The 24,104-nt window shown below is 38.5% G+C and overlaps 1 protein-coding gene across 1 annotated transcript in view; it reads left to right on the top strand.

The window, feature by feature from the left end:
- Positions 1-2,412: 2,412 nt before the first annotated feature.
- Positions 2,413-24,104, top strand: part of ADGRA1 (adhesion G protein-coupled receptor A1) — a 258,887-nt gene continuing 237,195 nt past the window's right edge. Inside the window, exon 1 of the mRNA XM_015633408.3 lies at positions 2,413-2,691. Within this exon, the coding sequence (XP_015488894.1) occupies positions 2,471-2,691 (221 nt within the window). The 5' untranslated portion in view covers positions 2,413-2,470. The remainder of the gene's footprint in view (positions 2,692-24,104) is intronic.

Raw genomic sequence — 24,104 nt, 5'->3', positions numbered from 1 at the left:
TATCCTAAAGCATGCCCTTTCAATTTATATGGGCAATAACTTTGAGCTAGATTTAGAAAGATTTAGGAGAAATTGAAGGCTTCAAATACGAATTAAAAAAATCTCTCTGTTCTGTTTAACAGCACAGACACCTAAATTCCCCAAGTATCTTTGACTTCACAATAAACTCATGATTCTCTCTCTGCACACACCAACCCCCAGCTAAGGAGCTCATGACCCATCCCAAGCTATCTGCTGTGTAAGTGTCCAAAGGCACCCAAGCTGCACAAAGTTTGTCTAAAACCGGCACTTTGGAACCCAAACACAGTGCAATGTTGGCTGCTTTTCAAATCAAAGGGCCACGAGTTTCTTTCTTCCCTTCTTACAAAGGAGTCTGGGACTGTAATGCTGTCCTGAGACATGGGAAATTTAGTTGTTTGTATATTATGAGTGGGTGGGAGTTGCATCTTTCACGGTCTGTGAAAATGACTAGTGACCGCCAGCATTAAACGCTCTGCTGTGCTGGCTGGAGCGACTGAAGCAACCCTGAGCTCTCTAGGTGCTCAGGTCCTTTTTTATTGACTGGACAATTGTTTAGACTGTGAGGTCTCAGGGCAGGAACCATCATCTGTGCTTTCAAATCATCATAAACCTTTAACATCACAAACCATTGACCTTGATATTTGTAGATGTCAGTGAGGAAAAGTAAAGATGGCTGAACTTTTTGTCTTTATGTGTAATAAAGCAAGAAAAAAGATATATTTGGAAACAGAGGGAAGTTTCCTCTTATTTTTTGCTCTAATGTTTTGAATAATTCCTTTTCTGCCTTTACCACAGAATTTGATAGAGGGTTGTAAACCTTTTTATTCCCTAATGAAACAGTATTTAAAAAAAAAAACCTTTCAGCATCAATGAGGTAGGAAAAAACCATTAAAATTCTGCTAGCATATGTTTAAGGGCTGAGTTTGAAAAATTCCTTTTCTTCTCAGCAAGGTTAAAACTGAATGAAATCTATGCTACCATCTTAATAAATGCGTATTCTTCACCTGCACTTTCAAAAACACTGCGGATGAGACAGAATTTTTCAAAACTAAAAGAGCATTTTCATAATTAAATACATTGGGGTTTTTTATGATAAATAACACCATGAAACCATAGTATGTTGAGTGGTCTCATGAAATATAATCCATTTTGCTGCCCGCCAGTAAGCCTTACACAACTTTGCTTTTAAAAATAAAAGAGCAGAGGTTGTAATATTTATGATTCTTTAAATCAACAACTGTGCAGAAAAAGATTATTCCTGAAAATTTTGCTATTAGCCCTGAATTTCAGAAGGGCACTACCCTTTCTATCACTTATTAATACTATAGTGCCTAAAGGCTCCAATTAGGTATTAGACAGCAGCGATAACAGGCACTGCAAATGTGCAAGACAAATCTTCCCTGAGGGGCTATAATACAATATTATTTTATAAAACCCAAGTAATGTCTTGAAATAGCTTTATAGCTATGGCAGACTATTACTAACTTTGGCCTAGATCCTGCAATGAAATGGTGCGTTGTGAGTCTCCATCAAGAAAGTGAAGGCAAGGAACCTGCTCTTTTAGTGAAAGGCCATTAAAAATGGAAGTTGCTGTTACAATGTGGAATTTTTTTGGTCACTTCCAGCAAGAGGGTAGCTTGCTTGATGCTGAAAATCTACCCCAGAAGTTACTAGTCAGATCACAAAATACTATTGGGAGGGCTCCAAAGCCACCGAGTGCCATAAATGACAGAGAAATACAAGTAGAAAAGAAACTGCTCGTTGACCTGGGTGATGAGGTGTCTGACTACTGATCAAACCTTTGCTTTAGGTCACGTTCACAGCGTTATGTGAGGTGTCTGAAGTCAGCTACCCGCATGGACCCTTCCCGGTGGCAGAGGCTGGACTGTCCCGTCTCTTGGTCTACACTGACCCTTGCCCATGTCCTGAAGCTCCTTTCCCACAGCCATAGGTGCAAACAGCACTTAGCACACTCAGGAGCGCTAGCAAAGGTGGCTGTTTTCAAAACTAGATTCCCGACCCACACGATCTTTCCAGCTCCCGGTTTCCTGCCCCGTGCCTGGGCTGGCCGCGCCTCTCCGGTCCTTGGCGCATCTGTCCGGTTTCGGCGGAGCCGGCGCGGGGCTGGCAGCGCCGCAGGCTCCGAGCGCAGGTAGCGGCGCTCCGGGCGCTCCGGGCTGCGGCTGCCGGCGGGCGGGGGGCCCCGCTGAGCGCCGCGGGGTCCGCCCAGCGCCGCGGCTGCACGGGCTGCGGCAGGAAAGGAGCGGCGGCTCCTCGGAGAAAGGAGGAGGAGGAGGAGGAGGAAGGGGGGTCCCTGGGAGCGGAGCCGGCCGCAGCGAGAGGCGGGGCGGGGTGGGCGCAGGAGGCGTGGAGGGGCCCGCGGAGCGGCGCGGCCGGGCGCGTGCCATGCGCGGCACCGCAGCCGGCGGCTCCCGCTCGCTGGCTCAGCATGCGCGGGCTGTGCCCCCGCCTCTGCCTGCTGGCCGCTCTGCTGGGGCTCTGCGGGGGCAGCAGGAACTGCCCCGACCTCATCGTGGACCGCTGCCTCTGCGCCGCCGAGCGCGCCAAGGGGCCCGGCCGCCCGGCCCTCCGCATCAAAGTGGTCTGCACCGGCGGAGACTTGGTGGAAACTTTGCAGCCCGCCGTGCTGCCCAACCGCACCGTGTCCCTGTGAGTACGGCCCGCGGGGCGGCGCGCACCTGGCGCGGGCTGCGGCTGCCCCGGGGAGACGCGGGGCTCCAGGGCACCCCGCGCCCGCACAGCTCCGGAGCCCGCACAGCGCTCCCTGCACCCTGCAGCCCTGCCCCTGCTCTTAAAAAGTCTGGTCTTTCTTCTCCTTTCTTTTTTTCCCTTTTTCGTGTTGTGTTGGGAAAGTCCTGCTGGCGTTTGGGTCGAAGTGGGGGAGCTGGGCTTTGCTGGTGTAAATTGCACGCTGCTGCGGGCGGCGGTTCGGGAGATGTCAGTGGTGGCAGAACTGATGGAGCTCTCCGGTGTCCCTCTCCGCCAGCAACGGGACGGGCTCACACTGTCCGGGCAATAAATGAATGGTATCGGTAACGCTGAACTGCCTTCCGGAGTGCTGTGTCATTAACTGGTTTTCCCTTTCTCTCTCGTCTCCTCTAAATAAAGTTTGGAATTTGATGTCTCTTCTAAAAGATGAGTTTCTGTACAACCATATGAAACTCCCAAATTTCCAATATCGTTCAGAGTTGTCTGGTAATTTAAAATTACTCGGGGTATGGTGTTCGGTAGGGGTTTTTTTATTTTGTTTTGGTTTTGGTTTTGTTTTTTTTGTTTGTTTTTTTTCCCTTAACTAGAAATTAGGTTATGATACTTCGTTGCCTGTTGCACATAGCTAAACTTGAATAAATAGTATGTTGTAAGTAAGGTAGTAGAACTTTCTGAGATTGTATCCTTAAGTACAGCTGAAAGTAATGTCCCTGTAATGCACCCAAGCAGTAATAGCTCTGTGACATTTACCCTTTAGATCATACACATATCAACAGATCTTTTACTGTAGAATTTAGTTCTGTTGACAGTTGCTGCTATGAACATCTCCACTGTTCAGTGCATTTTCTTTAAGTCAACACTTTCAGGAGAAAAGATAGTAATTTATAACATCTGGGGAGCTGGTGCTTGTAAATGTACAGATGTGCTGTGTATGCTCCAGTTCAGTTTTAGCTATAACTGTTGAGTGACTTGATGCTGATTATCAGTATGCTGATTATTTATTTAGGAAACTTCTGCTTCTATACAAGATACAATAATTGCACTTCCTCCTAAATTTTGATAGGCTGGTTTAGAGTATTACATTACTTACCAATGAAAGTTTTAACCTCAGTGATAAGTTCACTGCTAATTCTATAGTTTGTATAACTAGTTAGAGGTGGTACTCACCAGAATTATAAAATGTCAGTGTTTTAGGGAAGTAGAAACTATTTTTTTCCTCTTGGTTAAAGACCTATAGAAACTCTCACACTCAGCATGGTTTTTCCTCTTAAATGTTGAGTCTCAGAGTCTTATTTAGGTTTTTAAGGAACTTTTGCTGAGGTAAGTACCAGTCAATGAATCCAGCTGACCATGAGATCAACAGAAGTATGTATTCACTGCAGTGAAAAGAAATTGAATTGGAAACAGAAGTGAGGAAAGATGAACAGGGGAGGTGGTGTGTTTGAAGTGGTAGGTGGGAGGATTTGCTCCTGTATACATATGATCTAAGGCACCAGTAGCAAACTTGATCCTATTCCCCTAAACACATTCATTTCAGGTAACACTTGCTCAAAACTCATTAGAAAGGTACTGTGCTAGTTTTTTTTAAACTTAGTCACAAATACCTCTTGACTTGAGAGCTGCTTAGTTGGCCCTAGTTAATATAAAAGACACAGTTTCTATTATTTTTTTGCATTACATGGACAAGTATAGTACCATGTATCATATAAACTTATCCCTATTTCTCTTACAGTCCCTCTTCTCATTTTTGAGAAGGTTTTTCTGGTGTGGTCTTTTTTTTCTTTCAGAAAAGTAAATTTAAGGCTAAATGTTGTAGCTAAAAAGGAAAGAAAAATAAAATCTGTGTTAGTAGTTTTCAGCAGCTAGAACATACAGGTGACAATTTGATTGAACACGTCAAAGATTTTCCAGGTGAAACTGTTTTTTATGAATTAAGTTACACTTGTGGGATTTGGCCAGCTGTAGAAAATAATGATAATGGGTTCAAGTATTAGCGCTCTTACACTTGTTTTTGTAGCTGCATAGGAGACGCAGGCAAAAGAGAATATTCTGGTAGATGATGTCTGCTTCCATTCAGTTTTATGGGCCCACAGAGAGAAGGAGAGTTTTAACATATGGAGCATAACCTTTTGGATTGCTTTAACTATTAAGAAATATAGAGGTGGATAAAAGAATATACGTTCAGATGCAGTAACACTGTAATGAAACACTGTAATAAACATTTTGGGGGCTTTGGGGCAGATCATTCATTATATAGGGTTGCTGGTTCCCTAATGCCATGATCTTTTGGAAGGTAAGGTCGAAGATAAACTCTGATAACCGCTCTGTGGAGATGGAAGAGAATTGCCTCTGCATCATCTCTGAAGAGATGAAGATGTAGATGTCCAACATCTCATTTACACGCTCAGTAATGTTGCTTATCAGCAAACTTACAAGTTATGATTTGGTAGCTTAATTGAAGCATGAGGTTGGTAGCTTAGGTTCTTTCACCTAAGTGACCATGGGCCTTGTCTGGGTTTGATAGCTTAGGCTCTATGGTGTTTCTGTACTGAACTATTGCTACTAGAAATACTTCTGACACAATCACACACAGTGACTACAAACTAGTGTGAGGTCACTGAAGAAATGCTTATTCCTGACATGTTTGGACCAATTATTTCCAGCTTATGAGGTGGGGAAGTCTGCAGAGTTTCTTTGAAATCATATGCACACTAGAGCTATTCAGTAGTGTCTGAATGCTCCTGATGATAAAAAATCACACTAGAAGAAAGAAAATCAAAATATAAGCTGATAAAGCACCTATTCTCTCCTCTTTACTTTGTATTAAAACCCAAAACAAACCAAAAAAATCCTTGTTCTGGAGTCTGTTTCACTGTCTTAATTTAGTATTTTACTGCTTTGGAAACAGGATTCATGTGCTTGATGTGGATCAAAAGAAAAAACTTAGCTGTACCTTCACCAAGTATTTGCACGTATCTTGTTAGAAGGGATTCTAGTCCTTACGGATTTGCAACATGCATCCATGCATCTCTTGCTTTGTATTTTGGGATGGGGTGGAGAAAGGGAATTACTTTGTTGTTTTTTTTTTCATGAAGGATACAGCTGTTGAATCACTAATTTATGGGATGTACTCTCACTATTTCACTCTCAGTAGGCAATGAAGTGGAGACCCAACGAGGAGGAGTCATCACTTCAGGATAATGTAGTTTTCTCATTTTACACTCTCTGGTTGAATACTTGGGAATTCTTGTATGAAACCAATATTATACTTTTTTTTTTTTTTAATCAGTTTGATTGGGTTGTTAAAGTATAGCTTTAGGGAATAAGGCTATTTACAATCATCTGTCTCTTCTATATTGATGGAAAAGTTAGTTGTAAAATTTTGACTAAGTTGACTAAGTGAAATCTGGGCTATGTGGCAAAGATATTTTGCTGCTTTTTACAATGTGAAACTTCTACAGTTTGAAATTTCAGGAATTAGCAGATTGGATTCTCTACTGGACAGTATATTGGTAGATTACTTACATACCTTTTTCTTTCGTGTCAAGTGGGATTAAAAACTTTATGCTTTTAATCTTGGAAGTTCTCAGCTCAATTTGTGTCTTGGTATCACTGGGCACAGTATACTTTGAAGTTATAAATGCCATCGGTTTCTGATAGTAGCATCACTTTTTTTTCCTCAGTCAATTCAAAAGAAAGTCTAAGATGTATACCAATGATTGTTATTTTTGACAAATTTTACCCACAGATATACCTATTGAAAGGTGTAATTTTAAACTGTCATAATAAAAATGAAGAAAATTTATGGTACTGTATGGCTTATATCAATTCTTTATCATATAGGATTCTTCATACTTTTTATGTCTAGGCCTTCCTTCTGACTTTGAATTGGAGGTTGTCTCCAGTTCCTCAGATTCTCAATTTCAGAGTAAGGCTACATGACTCCAATGGTAATCCATGGCCATGATACCTATGAAGGGTGTTCATCTTCAAAGCACTTCACAAACATTAAATTGTCTTCTGAAAGCAGCATTGCCCCACTTTTCTCTGTCCCAAAATTACTTTCATGTCACATTCATTTATATCATGTCCACTGGAATTTCTTCAGAGTTATTATATTACTGTGTTTTTTTTCATGTCCAGTCTGGTCTTTTACACGTTTATTCAGTTTAGGATATATCAATATGGTTTATTTTATATAAGTGTCTTGTTTTAAAAATAGATCACAAAAATGTTATGTCCCAAAGAGTTCAGCGTTTAAGCTAGCCAAAGCAAACAAAGAGTTGAAGAAAGACTGAACAAAAAATATTACTCAGTAGTTTTATTTGCACGTCTTAAAAGTCACATATTCTTCTTTATTGATTTGAGATCTAACATAGCATTGCTAATTTGTGAATAAGAGCATTATTAAAGAAGGTAGGGTGATTCTTGTTGTAAAGGTTTTTGCAAACTTTTTCACCTTGGTTACCGTTTTCAACTTGGTCACCTTAGCTTACTGTGTTCACTCAAAGTGGCAGGAAAAAGGGAATAAGAAACAGGTTTCCTGCTCCATTATTTATATGTATATACATATTTATACATGCTTTCTCTGAAACTCTTAAATAAAGAAAAAGAAAAAAAAAACAGTTTGTGGAAGAAACTTTTAAAAGGGAAGCCTTGATAAAATACACCAAAGACTTGGAAGGTGTGGGACAAATTGTTGGGGAGAGCAAAGTATGGAGAAGACAGAGGTTCTAGAGATGAAAAGTCTTAAGATATTCCTCAAGTATTAGTCTAATCTTCCATGGTAGTTCATGTTATATATACATCTAGAGTGGTCATAACATATCATTTTTTTGTTTGTTTTTTTCTGGCAAGGATACAGCTGCACCTGAAAAATATCAGTTGTTTGACCACTCCCAAACAATGACTTTTTTTTGATTAAACTGATGCATTGGCATCATTGAAAATTATTATAATATTATAAAAATATAAATTACCAATTATTACATTATATATGATATATAATGCATATGATATATTATACATATGTAATTATATATTTATAGAATACATTTTTATATTTATATCTATATACATGTATAAATATCTGTTATATGTTATATATTTGAGTGTGTATACACTATATATATACTTATATATGATATGCTATATATAATATTATCAATTATGATATAATTTTTAATATTTTTATATTATAGAAATGTAAAAACTTCCAGGAGGAGTCTGAAGAAAATTCTGCTTGGAAAATAGAACTCTCATAGCAAATAATGTTCAAAATACAATAAACACCACTTTAACAGTTGCCATATACCATAACTTTTAAAAGGTATATGAGTCATCCTGATGCTTCTTTCTCTATTATTATTAAACTGTAATGGCCATGAGTTAAAACAGTGCCATATATCTTCCTGGTGCTTTTATGTCCGAGTGTAACTTTTTTTGAGGAAAGTAGTTTGTGTAAGAGAATGAGATAAGAATATCTGGAAACAGATAAAATTATCACAGTATTGAACAGTTCATTAATTTGGTAATTTAATGTAGAAATCAAGTCCTATTTTTGTTGCATACTAGGAAATTTGCAGTATTGTGATCTTTCACTTAGTTTCCTTCCAGAGGTAAAAATAAAGTGGTGAGAATAGCCAGGGGGAAAATGATGCATGTGGGAAGGGATTTTTATCATCTAAGTCTACATGATCTGATACCTATTGAGCAGTCCTAGATGAAGCTGGCTTTTATGATACGGTATAATTTGTCAGTTGTCTGGCTACTGACCTTGTTTGCCTTAAACAGGAAGAGATTTAGAATATCTTGTTGGTTCTCATATTTGTTTTTTTATTATTTTTGCCTAATATTAATAAAGTCTATTTAATTTTATTGCTCTAAAGATGTGTGCAACAGAAATCAGTTTCTGAAGTGTATGTATTTGCATCTCTTGCAGTGAGCTGGTGCCAGGGAGAAGGTGATTTATGTGTATGGAATCTGCCTTTATATGAAGCTGCATGAATTTCTGGCCCTTGGGACCAAAGTACTGCTATCCCTTAAAATGAATTGTTCTTAAAAGATTTGTAAATGTGATTTTTTTTTTTAGTTTTTTTTTAAGGCATTCTGGAACGTTTCTCGAAGTATATTATTCTTTCCTTGTTCCCTTCTAAATATCCTGACAATATAATAAAATACCAGATGAGGTGAAGAGTAGGGAGTGGTGGAATGGTTAGGGGGTAGGTGAAGGGGGAAGGTCCAGAAAGAAGGGATCCAAAGAGTATTATTAAAAGCAAACTCCAAAGGTTTTAAATTTTATATATGTTGTCCTTTTTCTGCATCCTCAGTGTTTTAAAATCACAAATATTTAAATGTTAGATGCTTTACAACAATAGGATCACATTAACCCTTGTGATGCTAGAAGCCCATTTATTACTTTGCTGTTAAAACAGACACAGAAACTTTCTGAGCAGAAATAGCCAAAGAAAAATGATATTTTTGTGCAAAGCTTCTGCCTATTTGAGGCCCTTTGTGATCACAAATTTTGCCACTGTTGGATTCAGCCATGTTCCGGCTTATCCATCCCTACTTTCCTCACTGATGTCTTTTACCTTGGTTTTGTAATGCAGAGCTGGCATAGATCTGGAGGTTAAAGGGCAGAGTACCTTTCCCAAAGCACATCTGCTCTAGCAGCCAATAGGAAACAAACCTTTGTGTATCTGCACCTTACCCCCTTTGGCCAGGCACACCTGAGAGCCAGGGCTTCTGCCAGCTTAGTTTTCACTACTCAATAATATTGATGCATGTTTTCAAGAGTTGCTTAGTTCTGCCATTTGACTTAGATTTTTGTGGAAAAAATAACCTATTGATTCTAAACTTCCTCCCTTTCCATGTTTCTAATGGAGCATCCAAGCCCTGAGAGCAATAAAAACATACAAACCATGAAATGTTGGGTATGTACTTATCCAGTCAACTGTGATTAATTTCTGCCAGTTACAAGTTTGCCGTCTTGTTCTAGACTTGTCAAATATAATTTGGCTAAAACCTTGGTATTATCTATAATATTAACATTTTTTATCTACTTTAGCAATTATGTAATACAGGGAACACAGTTAAGGCTTTGTTCTTATTCTTGTGGCAACATGCCATTCTTCACCCTTCTCTTAAAATCAGTTCCAACTGTGCTTTCATGCCTGGGACTGATTTGAGGCTATTCTGAAGGTATGGTTCATCATGAAAGCTCTGCTTTTGCAATTTCTGTTACAGTCTTGCAGAGTTGTTGACAGTTTCCTTTCTCTACTTAGTTGGATTTCATCTTATCTGAACAGCAGTTTGTCAAATGCATAAACAGTTTTGCCAATAACACAGGCACACAGGGGTTTGGGATGTTATGCTCACAGACCTGTCTTTGCAAAAGCCTGAGATTGGTTCCTACATCATATAGAATCTGGATTTGCTGATAGCTGTGCATAAGTAAGCAAATTCTTTTAAACTTGTATTTTAAGCTTGCCTTTGCTGAGGGGCTATTCATCAAAACTCATGAGGATGGAAGGACACTGGCCTGTGTTTTCAGCATTTCTGCTGTAGGCTTGGTACAACACACAATGAGGTTTAATGGATTTTCTGTGTTATTAAGGTATCATTATGGCTTTCAAGTAACTTGGTAAGTCAAGGTCTCTAAATTATTCACATTTATGATTCTCCTTGTTTATTGAAGAATTAATAGCAATCAAGATTATGTCTCTTCGTAAAACCTTTCCTTTTATGTTATGAGATTGCCTCTCCCAGAGAACTCCTATTTTACTATCAAAAGTATTAATTGTGAGGGTAAAGGTTTTATGTGTATTGTGACTTGAGAAATGAACAAAATGCATCATAGAATGGAAAAGAAGGTTAAAACTAGTAATAACAAAATAAAGCCTGTAAAATGTGAAGAAACACATAATGGAAAAATTGAATATAACTTTATTGTATATTTGTAGTTCCCTGGTAACATTTTTTTAAATATTTGCATTAGAAATTAACGTGCATGGTACGTTAATTAGTTTCTTTGAGAGAGGAGGGGTGGAAGGAGATCATAATCTGTGAGAGACTTTATTACCAGATTAGGCTGTACAGAATTTTCACAGGATATATACTCAAGTGTTGGGAAAGATTTCAGTAATGGAATGTGCTGGCACAATCTGGCACAACAGGAAACTTACAAGCATTTAAGAGGGATGGAGAAGCAAAACAAAAGTAGTATTTATTTTGAGTAATAAAATTTGCCAGCACTCCTAACTCCTGTGAACTCTGAACTCATGAATTTTTATACATTAACATGTGTCCTGTCTGGGGAACTTTGCACTACTAAGAAAAATGCTTAGTTCTTTGTCTTCCGTGGACCATCCTCTTTACTTTGTCCCATCTGTTGTATTCCCAGAATCTTTCAGTTCTACCCTTTCCTTTTAACTCCTATCATTCTTGATACTTTGCCTGTTTTTTCCTTCTTGTCTGCATCTTGTTTTTATTTGCTGATTATCTGAATTGCAGGCTGCCAGTGCATTTCTAAAAAAGTAAAGAACCCATTTCCCTCCTCACCAGCTCTGCTCTTGGTCCTGTGCTGTGCTCCTGTGCTGTGGCAGCCTCTGCGCTCTCACTGCCGTGTGCTGCAGGCTCTGCTTTCAGCTCACGGTCTCCACCACTTCTTTAGTCTTGCATGACTTCCCAGCTTCTTCTGCTTTTCTAAAACCCTCTATTACATCTTCCCTCATCACCTTTGATCCTTGACTCATTTTACCCTTCTCTTCTGAACTCGCTGAGTGGAACTGAAATGAGCAAGGACATGGGTCCTTAGAGAGATGTGAATTAAGTCCTGGAGTTCAGCCGTGCCTGGAATTGGGGCCAGGCAGATGGAGTTGATCCTATTACACAACTTAGAAAGAAGAAAAATCTTTTGAATCTCTAACTCTCCCTCCTTAGAGCTTATCATTAAACTGCAGCTAGTGGAGTAGAGAGGTCTGAATGTGGTTGTGTCAAGCAGTGATTTTATATTGACCCACCAGACATGGCACTGACGATCAGAGGGAACAGCCACGATGATCAAAGCTGTTTTCCATCCTCTGCATTGCGTATTGTTTAGAAGGGAAATGTCTGATTTTCAGTTTTCTCTACACCCTCGTGGCAGCATTCAAACAGTATGGCAACTACCCATGAAAAACTATGAAATGTGTGTAACACAAATAATTATAGTGGTAAAGAAATTGTAATGTTTGCTGTTACTCTTCATGCAGTTCTTGAGCCATAAAATGAAAGTTACATTAGCAAATCTAAGCTTAAGGGCCTGTATCCATTTCTTCTGTGACACAGCTAGTATTATTCACATAATTATCATAAATCTTTATCTTAAATTAGATCAGGTTAATGAACTGTTCTCTGCTATGGCTGAGAAATATGGCTATTTGTCAGCTGCTGTAACAGTTGACAAATATGTGCTAATTTTGGAAAAAACACATTTTTCTATCCATACTACACAGGGGATGCGGGAAAGGAAGCAGTCAAAATGCATATGTGGAAACCAACTCTCCACTGGAAGAAAACAACGAGTTGATCTCTCAGTAATTGATGTCATGATTATAAGGCTTTTTTATTGGGAAGGCATTAATGAATCCTGTTTCACCAACATTTTCATCATTAGAGTTTTGTTCTACTGGATTCCCTGATGCAGTCACACAGCATCTCACCTATAGCAAGGTGGCAAAGGGAAAATAGCAAAATTTGTTATATTATGCTTCAAGTAACTCTTCAAAGTAAGATATTCCAACTTCTAAAGGAATTTGGATGACATGGTGCTTGGAAAACAGAGTCAAGCTGTGGGAGTTAGGACACCAGATATTCAGGTTGCTGTTAAACTGCTGGTGCGTGTGAGAATAATATCAGTGGTTTGTTTCTTTATCCCTCCGTGTCTGGTGAACAATAGGCTCTTGGAGAGTTAATCTGCTCTTTGCCTGGGCTGTATCATGTCAGGGTCTTGTGGAGGGAAGTTCAATACTTCTCTAATGTTGGGAGACTGGTAAGAATATTAAGTCTGTCCAGTGGGAGCAGTAAGACATCAGTTGTGGTTTTATGGGTTCTTTTTCTGTGAATCATGCTTTCCTTTCCTTAGCACCAGTGCTGGTAGGGTCAATTAAAGGTTTCACGGTTTGAGGACCTGTTTTTTGTGGTATACCCCAATCTGAGATATGAACATCAGAAAATTACTTGGATGTCAGTGGTAGATGTTTGGTATTTATTTTTATGACTTAATATGTACAAAATGAACACCAACTGTTCTTGTTAAATTAAAAGTCACCTGGCATATTTGTATGCTTGCTAGTCTTTATGGACCTGTAGCAGATATTCTGCTTCTGGTGTCTTTATTTCTTTTTTTGTTTAAAATAATGAGATTTGCAGAAAAAGAGAAAGTAAATTTTCTAACACTTTTCTTTGTCTTTCCCTTCTATAATAAAAGGATGAAAAAGGAAATTCCCAAGACTTGAAATGTGGGGGAAAAAACATATTAACGATAATTTATTGTTGTACTATTCATAATTCTCTCCCCTTTCTACACAATTAAAACTTATAAATAACAATATAAAGAGTCAGCAATATGGATTGACGAAGCAAAAAAATAACCCCGAGCTAAATAAATGTAATAAATTATAATCATCTGCATTTAGAGTAAATGAAGTTACTGCTGTAAAGTAGTTCATGATTATTGATTATCATTATAATTTTTTTCCTAATAAACGATTATTTTTCTAATTAATTCATTTGCGCCTATATTTAATAACAAGTCCATTAGTGAATTGTTGTCTGGAATGACTTTCATAACAACTTTACACAGTTGAACAGTAACTTGCTGACTAGGACAACATCTCTTTTTTAAATAAGCAATACAGCAGTATTGCTAATTGGATGAAATTACTTCATATGAAAATACCCTCCATATATTTTCATATATTTTTAATAAGACTAAGGGAGTTTGTTGCCTGACTCTGTGTAATTAAATGCTGTTTGAGGTTTTGTTTTCTGTAGTTACCTTTGAAGAACTCAGGTCAACGATTTTGGTGTTGTTATTGTGACTACAAATGGAATACTTGGTTACTTTGCTATTTGGTAATGAAGATGGATTAGATGCCAAGCTTCAGTTTGGAAAAGATTAGAGCAAATAATTTTTTAATGCTGGCTTTCCAAAGTACTTCTTTAGCTGAAGCAGAGTGATTGTTTTAAACAAATAAAATCCCTTAAGTAATCATTTATTTAATAGCACTTAAGTCAAATTGGTTTGGTTTTTTTCTCTGAAAGTTTCTGTCAAAATGGTGGTACTGAATTACATTTTGAGCCAGTCATTCCATATGACTGGTTAGTCTATTAGCCTTTTTGGTTGGCTGGTTTTTCCTTTTAGAAATGGGAACAGGTAATAAAGCTTTGGGAAAAGCTTTAGTGGAAGGAGCTGTGGCAGCTGGGTTTCCTGGCTGTTTTAACTTGATGTTTTGTGTGAATTGTTAGTTAATAATACTGTTCTGGAATAAGTGAAGATGTGATAAATGGGCTTTGAAAATGTTTATGGTTACACAGCTTTTAATTTTCTGAGTCTGGAGCACTAATGAAAATACATGTGGCTGTCCTGGACCAGGCCAGAGAGCCATGGAATATCCCAGTATTTTGTCTCCAGACTAAAAATTTTTGAAGCAGGTGCCTCCAGTCGAGTAACACTGTGATATTTTCCACAAGGATCTTCCAGTCCCTGTTGCAGCTCAGAGTTGTTTGTGAATTTGATTTATGTGCATTTGATTTACCGAAATGGATTGATTTTCCACAGCCTGATCCAGGCCCTTGCAGATCCCATGACAGTTCCCTGCATTTGGAGCATCCCATGGCTCAACTGCCTGCTGGCAAGGAACCATCCTGCTTTTGTTTATTTCTGAATTCCAGCTTTGTTTCAGCCAGAGCTGGTGTGTTCTCAAACTTGGGAGGATGGACCTGGTTTGGTCTTCAGTAGGAGACTCTGTATATTTCTACTTTTCTCTTTTTACCTGTTAGTCCCTCTCAGTAAGAAAGGTAAGGGGGTGATGAAATGTAAGGAATTAAAGTTAATTTTTTCTACTAATAGTATGCTTTCTTCTCTTTTCAACACTGTGAAGAGAGAACAGTGATAAAACTTATTTTTATAACAATATCATTATATTTAACTCAATCCATGGGAAAATGCTTTGGTCTTCTAGGAAAAATAAAAGAAGCTCTATTCCTGCTTTTAACATTTTGGATTAATGAAAAATGAATAAAAGTTCATAGTCAGCTTTCTCATTGGTTGGCCTAGTTTTCTTGTGTCAGATTGATAGATTTTCCTGTTTCCTTCTGTATTCCTGAACAATAAGAGCATCTTCAATTTTCCTTGTGTGTTGAGGCCAGTGTTTTGTGCTTTGTTTAGTTGTTGGCACCACAGAAAGCAGAGGGAGATGGTCTGAGCAAGAAAAAAAAGTGCAAAATTGCAACAACTGCATGCCAGTGAGAAAAGGTTTTGGTGGAAGTAAATGCTTCGGAAGACATTGGTCATTGGTCCTTTTTAATTTCATTTTTCAGCTGTTAAAAGTAAGTTTCACTGGTTATTGAGGCTGGCACTGTATTTGTTCAGAAAGACTGCAGCTTGACTCTGCTGATTGATAACTGAGTTACGCTTCACTTTTGTCTTTTACTGCGTTCTATTGTTATTATTTGCTGAAAGAAAATGAGTAGATTTTGTTAATTACTGTATATGGGCCACAACACTATTTATCTGAGACTGGAAGAACATGAATGAAACTAGAAGTGGAAAAAATCTGATTTTGAGCCTGAATTTTTTGTATGGGGGAGAAAAAAGATACAAACATTGATGATTTTATTTTATACAGGATTGTACTTCTTAGCCAGTCTCTAAGTCTCTCTGTAATGCTCCCTCCTTGGTGTAGTCTCTCCCCATTATTTCTGTGGGACTGAGGCTGATCCTCTCTGAACATCTGGCCACAAACCCTGTGTTTCACCCCTGTCTCTGGGCTTTTACCTATTATTTTTTACTTTGTTCTGCACCATTTTCCTGATTTTGTGCCCTACTGCTGACTGTCTTGGGTTTGCTTTTTTGGGAGAAGAGCTTTTGGTTTTGATTTTTAACTTGTAAATTATGGGAGCCACCATCCAGTACATGAGGAGTAGGAGAGTCCTCGAGCCTTCAGCAGGAAAGCCTTTGCCAGTTTTGGCTTTTCAAGGTGCCTGTTGTCTGCCAGATTAACCCTGAAAGACGAGATGTTCAGGGGCAGACTTATGTGCTTACAACCCATCCACTGGGTGCTTTTTACAGCATGGCAAAGTGCTTAAAATGTAGATAATTTCCTCTGTGTATCAGTCTGCCTGCATGGTTTGGAGATTTACAGACTGCACAGAGAACATCCTGCCCAGCCATCAGAGACAGATTTCTTCTGCCAAGGTCTTTGTCCAGTCTGGGGAAATGTGCCTGTTGTGGACAGTGAGTCAGAGAAGTGCAGGATGCTGTGGGGTCCTGATGGGTTCCCCAGCCCTGAGTGGTTATAGGGGATTCTGTGCTCACTTTGAGCTTGCAAGTGTTGTGTTAAAGTAGTATTTTATTTTTCTTCTGGTTTTGTATTGTATTTAATAGTAGTTACTTTGCAGAAAAAGACATATAGATCACTGCACAAGTAATATTTTATTAAGGTTAGTTTGTTAATGTTTAAAAGAATAGGGGTGAAAATATTGATGTCTTGAACTTATGAATATTCCATTCACTGTCCAAGTCTTTTCCTCCTCTGCTTTTCTGTTTTTCATCTGTAAATTTAAGTGATCAGGAAGGAGAATCCTATAAAATCCAGATTAAACTCAGCATTGATAAATGCTAAGTGAAAAGGGATGTTTTGAACATTTTAACTTGCACATTGATTGTCTGTGAATGAAGTACTTAGCTGCAGGAGTGATGCTCTGGAGGCAGGATACACCTCAGTGTATCCTCAGGAAAACTCAGTGTAGTCAACATGCATGACAGAATAAAGCATCTTGTTCCTGCTGTGTAAGCCCACAGTGGTGCTCCTGCATCTTGGACACTGATTCTGACACTGCTCTGATTCCTCCATGTCAAAATGGCATAACAGGTCAAGGAAAGCTAGAGAAATCTGCAGAGTTGTGGGAAAGCTTGTGTGTGAGGAATGATGAGCAGCTGAGGGGCTTTTATCCTGAAATCCTCTAGAGTGTGTTAATAGTAAATAGGGAACATTATTCACTGTTTTCCATATTATTGGACTGAGGGGGCACCAAATTTTTGAAGTTTCATAAGAAATTGAAAGTAGGTTACCTGCAGAGCTTCTTACTGTGGTTTTGTATTCACATGTCTTAACTTGACCACTGTTGGGGACAGGTCAGAGTTAGAAGGATTGCTGTTTGACCTGCTCCTGATGGCTTGTTGCTGTATTTGTGCACAATCCAGATGGAACCCACCAAGTTCTCAGAAGGCAGAGTCAGGTGATGTGATTACAGCCTGGGGAAGCTCTGCAGAGTAACACGGATCACTTGGTGAGTTGGACTCAATAGATCAGCATTCATTTTTACATGGCCAAGAATGTTGTCATACCTCCAGAATAAAGAAAATAATTTGCATTTGCATGTTCCAGAAAACAGTTCCAAAATTGTGTCAGTGAAAAGCAGTTAATTATAATAGTGCATAATCAGTTAAACATCTGTTCCTGGAGTGATATTACTAAAAGTGCAGTGATAATATCATCTTGGATCCAAAAGTGAGGAATAAAAAGCAGAATTAAGGAGTGTTACTTTTGTTTGCTGCTACCGAGAAAAAGATGACCAGAAAAATGTGTTACATTTTAGTTTCAAGCATGATTTAGGAACTACAAAATCTGTTCTGTATCCTTGAATATGTTCTCATAAATCTGTTTTACTTGTTTGAGGTTATGAGGTTATTTGATCATGTCCCAGAAAAAAAAGATGTCTGATGTTAAAGATGTTTTAATTTGGGAAGTAATAAGATACAGTTATTGAGAACTCAAAACAAATGAAGTCAGAATAAGAATGCCAGTGAAAATCTAAGAGAGAGTAATTAACTGTTGGAAGACATAGAAACTGTAATGGAAACTTTTTACCTTCTTAAATTAAGACTGAATATTGTAAAACTTCAAGAAATTAGTGGATTGATGTGTTTATACTGGGAGGGATTCTTAGCTTTGTGATCACATTGTCTCTTGTGGCCATTAAAATAAATGACCTGGTGAAAATCTAGCATGTATTCCCCTGTACTTACACGAACAGTACCAAACCCACGATTTCAGTGCTCTAGGGTTTGGACATAGAAACACCACGACAATCTAAGCAACGTTTCTTTCTGTGTGGTAGAAGCTGCCAGTCTGGTGCAGTACTTGTAAACATGTGACTCATTGTTTTTAATACAGAAGTAGAATCCTGCTAGTATCAAAACAGTGTTGTTGACTGTACAGTAGTACACTGTGTGTTTGGAAGTACTCAAGGCTGGAGAGTTTCCAAGTGTCTTTTGGCTTGACACTGGCAAACGTGTTCACCAGGTGTACTTTATCTGTGAATGGTTCTGCTTTGAATTCTGCCAAATACTCTGGCTCTAATTTAACTCTTGAGATGTGAAACACAGTGATTTTTATGGTGTTTGTTTATTATTTGATTGTGCACAACTAATTCAGTTTCTCCATCAAACTTAACCCTTGCCATTTTACCTAAAACATACTGACCACAAAAAAGATACTAGCATAAGAAGTTGCATTTAAAGAGAATCACTGTGTCTGTGTTCTTCTTTAATGAACTGTATTTCTGCTCTCCCTGTCTGTTGCTGCCATTAGTTTTTTTAATTGAGTGGTGGGTGTTGGTAAAGGGGATGCTACTAAAACCCAGTATAGCTCTAAGTCAGTGTATAGCAGCTTTATTGCAGAGATGAAAGTCATGAAGAGCTTTGTGATTTGAATGTTACCATCCTTTGATCTTTAAGTTGCTCATTAAGTTTAATGTTTCAGTAGCTACTGTTTTGAAGGTCTTCTTCTTCTGTACCTTGTATTTTAAATTAAAAAAAAGAAAAAGTTATTTCTGTAATTTGGCACTGTTTCTTTCCTGTACTAGGAAATGCGACCTTTTAGCCTTTTTAAAAAGATTTCCTCTTAGACTTTCTTAGTACTTTTAAAAATAATTTATGCAACAATGAAAGCAGTATGTTATAATTTATAAACCCAGACTGAACAAGTTAGGTATCTGGTTTTTTCATACCACTTTCAATCAAACTTACAGATAGTTGGAGAACCTGCAGTTACATCATGTGTGTGCAAAATTAGTGTATTTTGCTTACCAAAATGACAACTGTTTAAAAAAACCATATAAATCACCCTGAAGATTCACTGGTAAATTCTTATGTAATCTAGGATTACTTTTGTTTTATTGATGGATGTTCTCTTGTGTAACAGGTATGTGTATATACATTATATTATATGAAAATTCAAATGCCACTGGAGTAATCCAAAGTATTAGAGGAAAAGAGAAATCTTAATATTGGCAGTTTTTTACTTTCTAGACAATTAAATTACTGCTGTTTCAAGTTTTAAAGTGAAGATAAAGGGAGTGGGTTTCATGATGCAGCTAGATTTCAGCTTTCTGCTGTGTAAAACAGCCACTAATCATTTGGAATTAAACTGAGATGTGATGCATATGCTGGGGGAAAGGTTATATTTAAAAATGAAAAAAACCAAAAAACCTCACAAAACGTTTGTAACACTTGAAGCAAGCTTTTTTCTCCTCTGTGACTTAAACTGGCTTTCTAAGACAATGTGCAAACCATTATAAAAGTATTCAAGACCAAAGTCCTTTGCCAGAATTCGGTAGCAGGACCTTGAAATGTTTTTATGGCATCCATGCTGCAGGCATTAAAGGAAGCTGCTGTTCCCTTCCACTACTTGGAGCTCTTCACTTCCTGTGTAGTCTCTCCAGATGCTATCCTGATTCTCTGGTGTTGGTAAAAATTAATGTTGCTGCCCATTTCTTCAAACAGGTACCATTGTCACAGGAAAAACTTTTTAAAGTCACATCAGTTTAGTGTCACCATTAATGGAGTCTGTATGAAAAGGGTTTATGGTACAGCATGTATGATCAAAGATTGCAAGACTTATTTAATACAGTATGTATTTATACAGCATTTTGATGGAGTATGTGTCCAAATGTTATTGTCAATAAATCTTGACTATAGCCAAGCTGAGAAAATACAAACTGACAATAGGAGCTGGCACATGAGTAGCAAAAGTTATACTTTGGGGATTACTAATAAAATGAAAGGATATTGAATGACTTTAAACAAGCTTTTTCTGAATTTAATTCTTCCCAGGACACATCAGTTGTATATTTAAGCACTTACATTATGAGCCTGGTGAGAGTGATAGTTGCAGTTTCTGGGACTTTTGTCAAGAACAGAAAGTGCAGAACACGTTCTGTGTTCTTTCAAGGTGACTAAGATCTTACTTTAATGAATATAGAATGGGGAAACCTGCTCATAGCAGTCTGACAGAAATACATCAATAGTTCCTTTTGTGCAAGATGAGAGCATGGTACTTGATTCATTTTAATCATGTTTGTGAGAGAGATAAATTCCCATTTTCTATAGTGAGAAATCAGCTCTTTGTAACTGGTTCAGCATTCAAAGTCAAGATCCATTTTATAAAATAATGTTCCTTTTTTGCTATTTTTTAAGATACTCAAAATGAAATTTTTAAGTTTACCGTAAGAAATGTATAGTCTGTGACAAAAATGCCATACTACAGTATTTGCTTTCTGGTTTGAGTACTCTACACAATATGCACATTGACTTAATTCTAGCATTTACCAGAATCTGTCATCTTGTCTGAAGCCAAATTTATACTTTTATCTGTAGTATTTTTTGATCAGAAAGTGTAGTTGAAAGCAAATGAAAATTTTGTTTTATTTATGATACAAATGATGCATGTTGTACTTTGATTGCTAACTGTCATTTTTGGTTCTGTTGAAACACATCTAGATGGTGTTAATGAATGAAATTCAGTATTTAGGAATAGTTAAAAATCCCCACAAAACAAAGCACCTTAGGGAGTCAGAGTGTTGGTGCTCTAGATGAATATGTCTCTGAATTCTGTCATTTGGAAAGTATGAATTTTGGTTGTGGGATTATTATTTTTGAGATGACAGGAAAAAAAGAAAAATTAGAGGGAGCAGTGGTGATGTGTAGCTTGTAGGAAAGCAGTAAACTGCTAAATATTGTACAGATTCAGATGACCATTGTCAATACAGTGGAATACCATCCTTCAGGTATATCTCTAGTTGTCAGAGGTAGGGTTTAATGATAATCTGTGCTTCTTTTCAGTCTCACTGCATTTTTACATCTCCCTATCATGTCATTGCCATTTTCTCCCATTACAGTGATACAAAGAAGAATGATTGTGCTGGGTTTTTTGCACATGCTGTAATGGAAATACCAAAGAATTTATTGTTTTTACAAGGGCATACACACTGTATCTCAGACTCCAACATAAGAGGTCACAGATAATGTGATAAAATGGCAATAGCTCCTGATGATAAACAAGAGCATCCCTGCATCGCTTTTCCAGGCCCGACTGAATGACGGGTCTGTGGGGATTGTGGCAGAGGTGTGAGAGGGTGGGGTTTGGGGAAGGTCACTTGTCATGGGTTTTCAATATTTCCAAGGCATTCCAGCCAACTATGGAAGCTCAGTAATCTGCAAGTAAATTAATTGAGCTTCTCCTGTGGTTATTGCCTGTATTTTCATCTGACATCCCCTGGGATGAGGGTGATGATGATCAGAAGGAAGTATTTCCTTTTCACGACATAAAATGTAGAAGATTCTGTGATGATGTTTGAGAGCAAGAAGGTACAGTGCCTTATTCTGCCTGGAGATCTTGCCTGGGGTGGAGCTGGGGTCACCTGGGGTCTCCAGGTACCTGCCAGCCAGCAGCAGGGCAGATGGTCAGCAGGTGCCTGGTTGAGCAGGGCATTTGTTCCCAGCTCCAACACGACCAGTGCTGTGGGTCTGTGGGGTGAAGGAGCTGGTGATGAGGAGGGAGCATCCATCCCAGAGAGATTTCTGGGATATGAAATGCTGCTGTAGAACTCCTTTTTACATAGTTTGGGGATGAAGGGGAATGTGTATTTGTGTTTAATTTCAGACTAGCTCTAGTCTGGTCTTGCAGACTGAGCGCTTCTCTCATTCTGAAAGGCATTAGATGCACTCCTGGAGCAGAGCTTGAACTTGATTTCACCCACAAGAAATCCCATCAGTGTCCTTGGAGGCAGTGTTGTGCCACAAACCAAAGCACAGAGGGGGAATGAACAGGATTCCATTCAAAGCATGCTCATGTCCTGAACTCAATGAGACAGGCATGGGGACACCGTGGTGGTTGCCAAAAGGTTAGAAGTGGTGGTGGAGGTTTTGATACAAATGAAACACAAAGAATTTTCAAAAAAAATTTATCAAACAGCAAAAAATACCTCCATCAGATTCTCCCTCTAACTGTATGAAAGAAATGACATGGAGAGGTCTGGATAAACCCCTTCTTACTCCTGGTTTGTCTTCCTTAGTTGAAAGACCTTTGAGTTCTGCCTGGGAGCAAAGGAGTTAGGCAGATCTTAAGAGCTCTGGCCAGCTTACAGCCCTGAAAATTAACTGAAAATTACCTGACATAGTTTTATATATTAGTTCAGGAATCCGGAGGGATTCTGTGTTATCTGTGTATACAATACTCCTCAGTGTTCTTGTGTATTGGGTCTGGCTGAGATGGAGTTCGTTTTCCCATGGCAACGCTCCCAGTGCTGTGCTTTGGTATCCAGAAAGGTGCTGAGAACACCTCAGTGTTTTGGCTGTTGCTGAGCAGGGCTGGCACAGCATCGGTGCTGCCTCCCCAACATTCCCCCCATCAGGAGGCTGGGGGTGGGCAAGATCCTGGGAGGGGACACAGCTGGGACAGCTCACCCAAATTAACCTAAGGGATATTCTGTACTATGTGACACCAGCTCAGATATAAAATCCAAGGGAAGGAGGAGAAAGGGGAGTGTTTGTTATTGCATTGTTTGCTTTCTGGAGCAACTGCTACCTGTGCTGAAGCCCTGATTCCCAGGAAGTGGCTAAACATCACTTGTTGGTGGGAAGTAGGGAGTAATCATTTTTTTTCTCCCTTCTTTGCTTCTGCATGCACAAATTTTCACTTTTGTTTCAGTAAAGTGCCTTATCTCAACCTACGAGTCATTTTACATTTTATTTTCTCTCTCCTGTCCTGCTGGAAAGGGAAGGGATCAAGCGGCTTGGTGAGGACCAGGTGTCCAGGCAAGGTCAGCACATCACATCTTGGTAGCCCTGTGTCTGTGTGTAGTATTTTTGTCCTTCTATGGCAGAACTGAGCTCATGAAGGTGAACTAATTCTGCATCTTTTAGTGCCAGGGTGGAATGCTTTTGTGTGCTTTTGTGTACTTGCTGGGATCACCTCTGAAATATTCACTGAAAGTTTTGTTGAATATAATATGAAATAGCAACAGTGAGAGGCTTTCAGAAGTGTTAAAAAAAATCAGCTAAGTAATTTTTGTTCGCCAGTATTATGGGTAGTGCATTTTGAAGTCATTAAGGTATTTGAAAAGGGAGGAACAAGTTCTATTTTCAAATTGCTTTACTTTGTATCTTGCTATATTATTATTTCCTATTACTTCAGTTGGTGACCAGGACATAAATTAAAAAGCTGTGTGGGTAAAAAGGAACAGCAAAACAAGAAACAGCTTCATCACAGCTGTTACTTAAAACCTTTGAAAACTTATGGCTTTGATTCATAAGACAGATTCATTCACATTAGCTTGATTTACTACAGTGACTTTTAACATCATGTATGTCAGATACAAGATACTTGGAGCATTTAAACTGAAAAATAGAGATTAAAAATCTTGGTAAAACCCTTTACCTCTAGGGTTAAACATTCTGAATGGACAAACTTTAAATAAATAAGTTAAGTTTTACGTTGTCAAAGCTTTGCTTTCTTTGCAAGGTTTCCTTAGCTTGGAAGAAGAGCTGATGTATTTGTTTCTAGGAGAATTATATTTCATAGAAGACGGTAGGAAAGGAATTTTCTCCCTTTTTTTTCCTTTTCTGTTGGAGTGGTTTAAGTTGTGACCAACCTAATATTTCTAGATGGATTTCCAGCTGTAGCTGGCACCACCACAGTAAGTCTGGCCTACTACCTACAACAAGGTAAGCCTAAAATAAACCTGGCAGCCACAGGAGTGCTTAGTAATTGTACCTTGGAATATGCGTAACACACTTAAGAAAA

This window comes from Parus major, chromosome 6 (assembly GCF_001522545.3).
Source record: "Parus major isolate Abel chromosome 6, Parus_major1.1, whole genome shotgun sequence".
Taxonomy (NCBI): Eukaryota; Metazoa; Chordata; class Aves; order Passeriformes; family Paridae; genus Parus; species Parus major.
The sequence above is the reverse complement of the archived record's forward strand: the minus strand, read 5'-3'. Positions and strand labels throughout refer to the sequence as shown.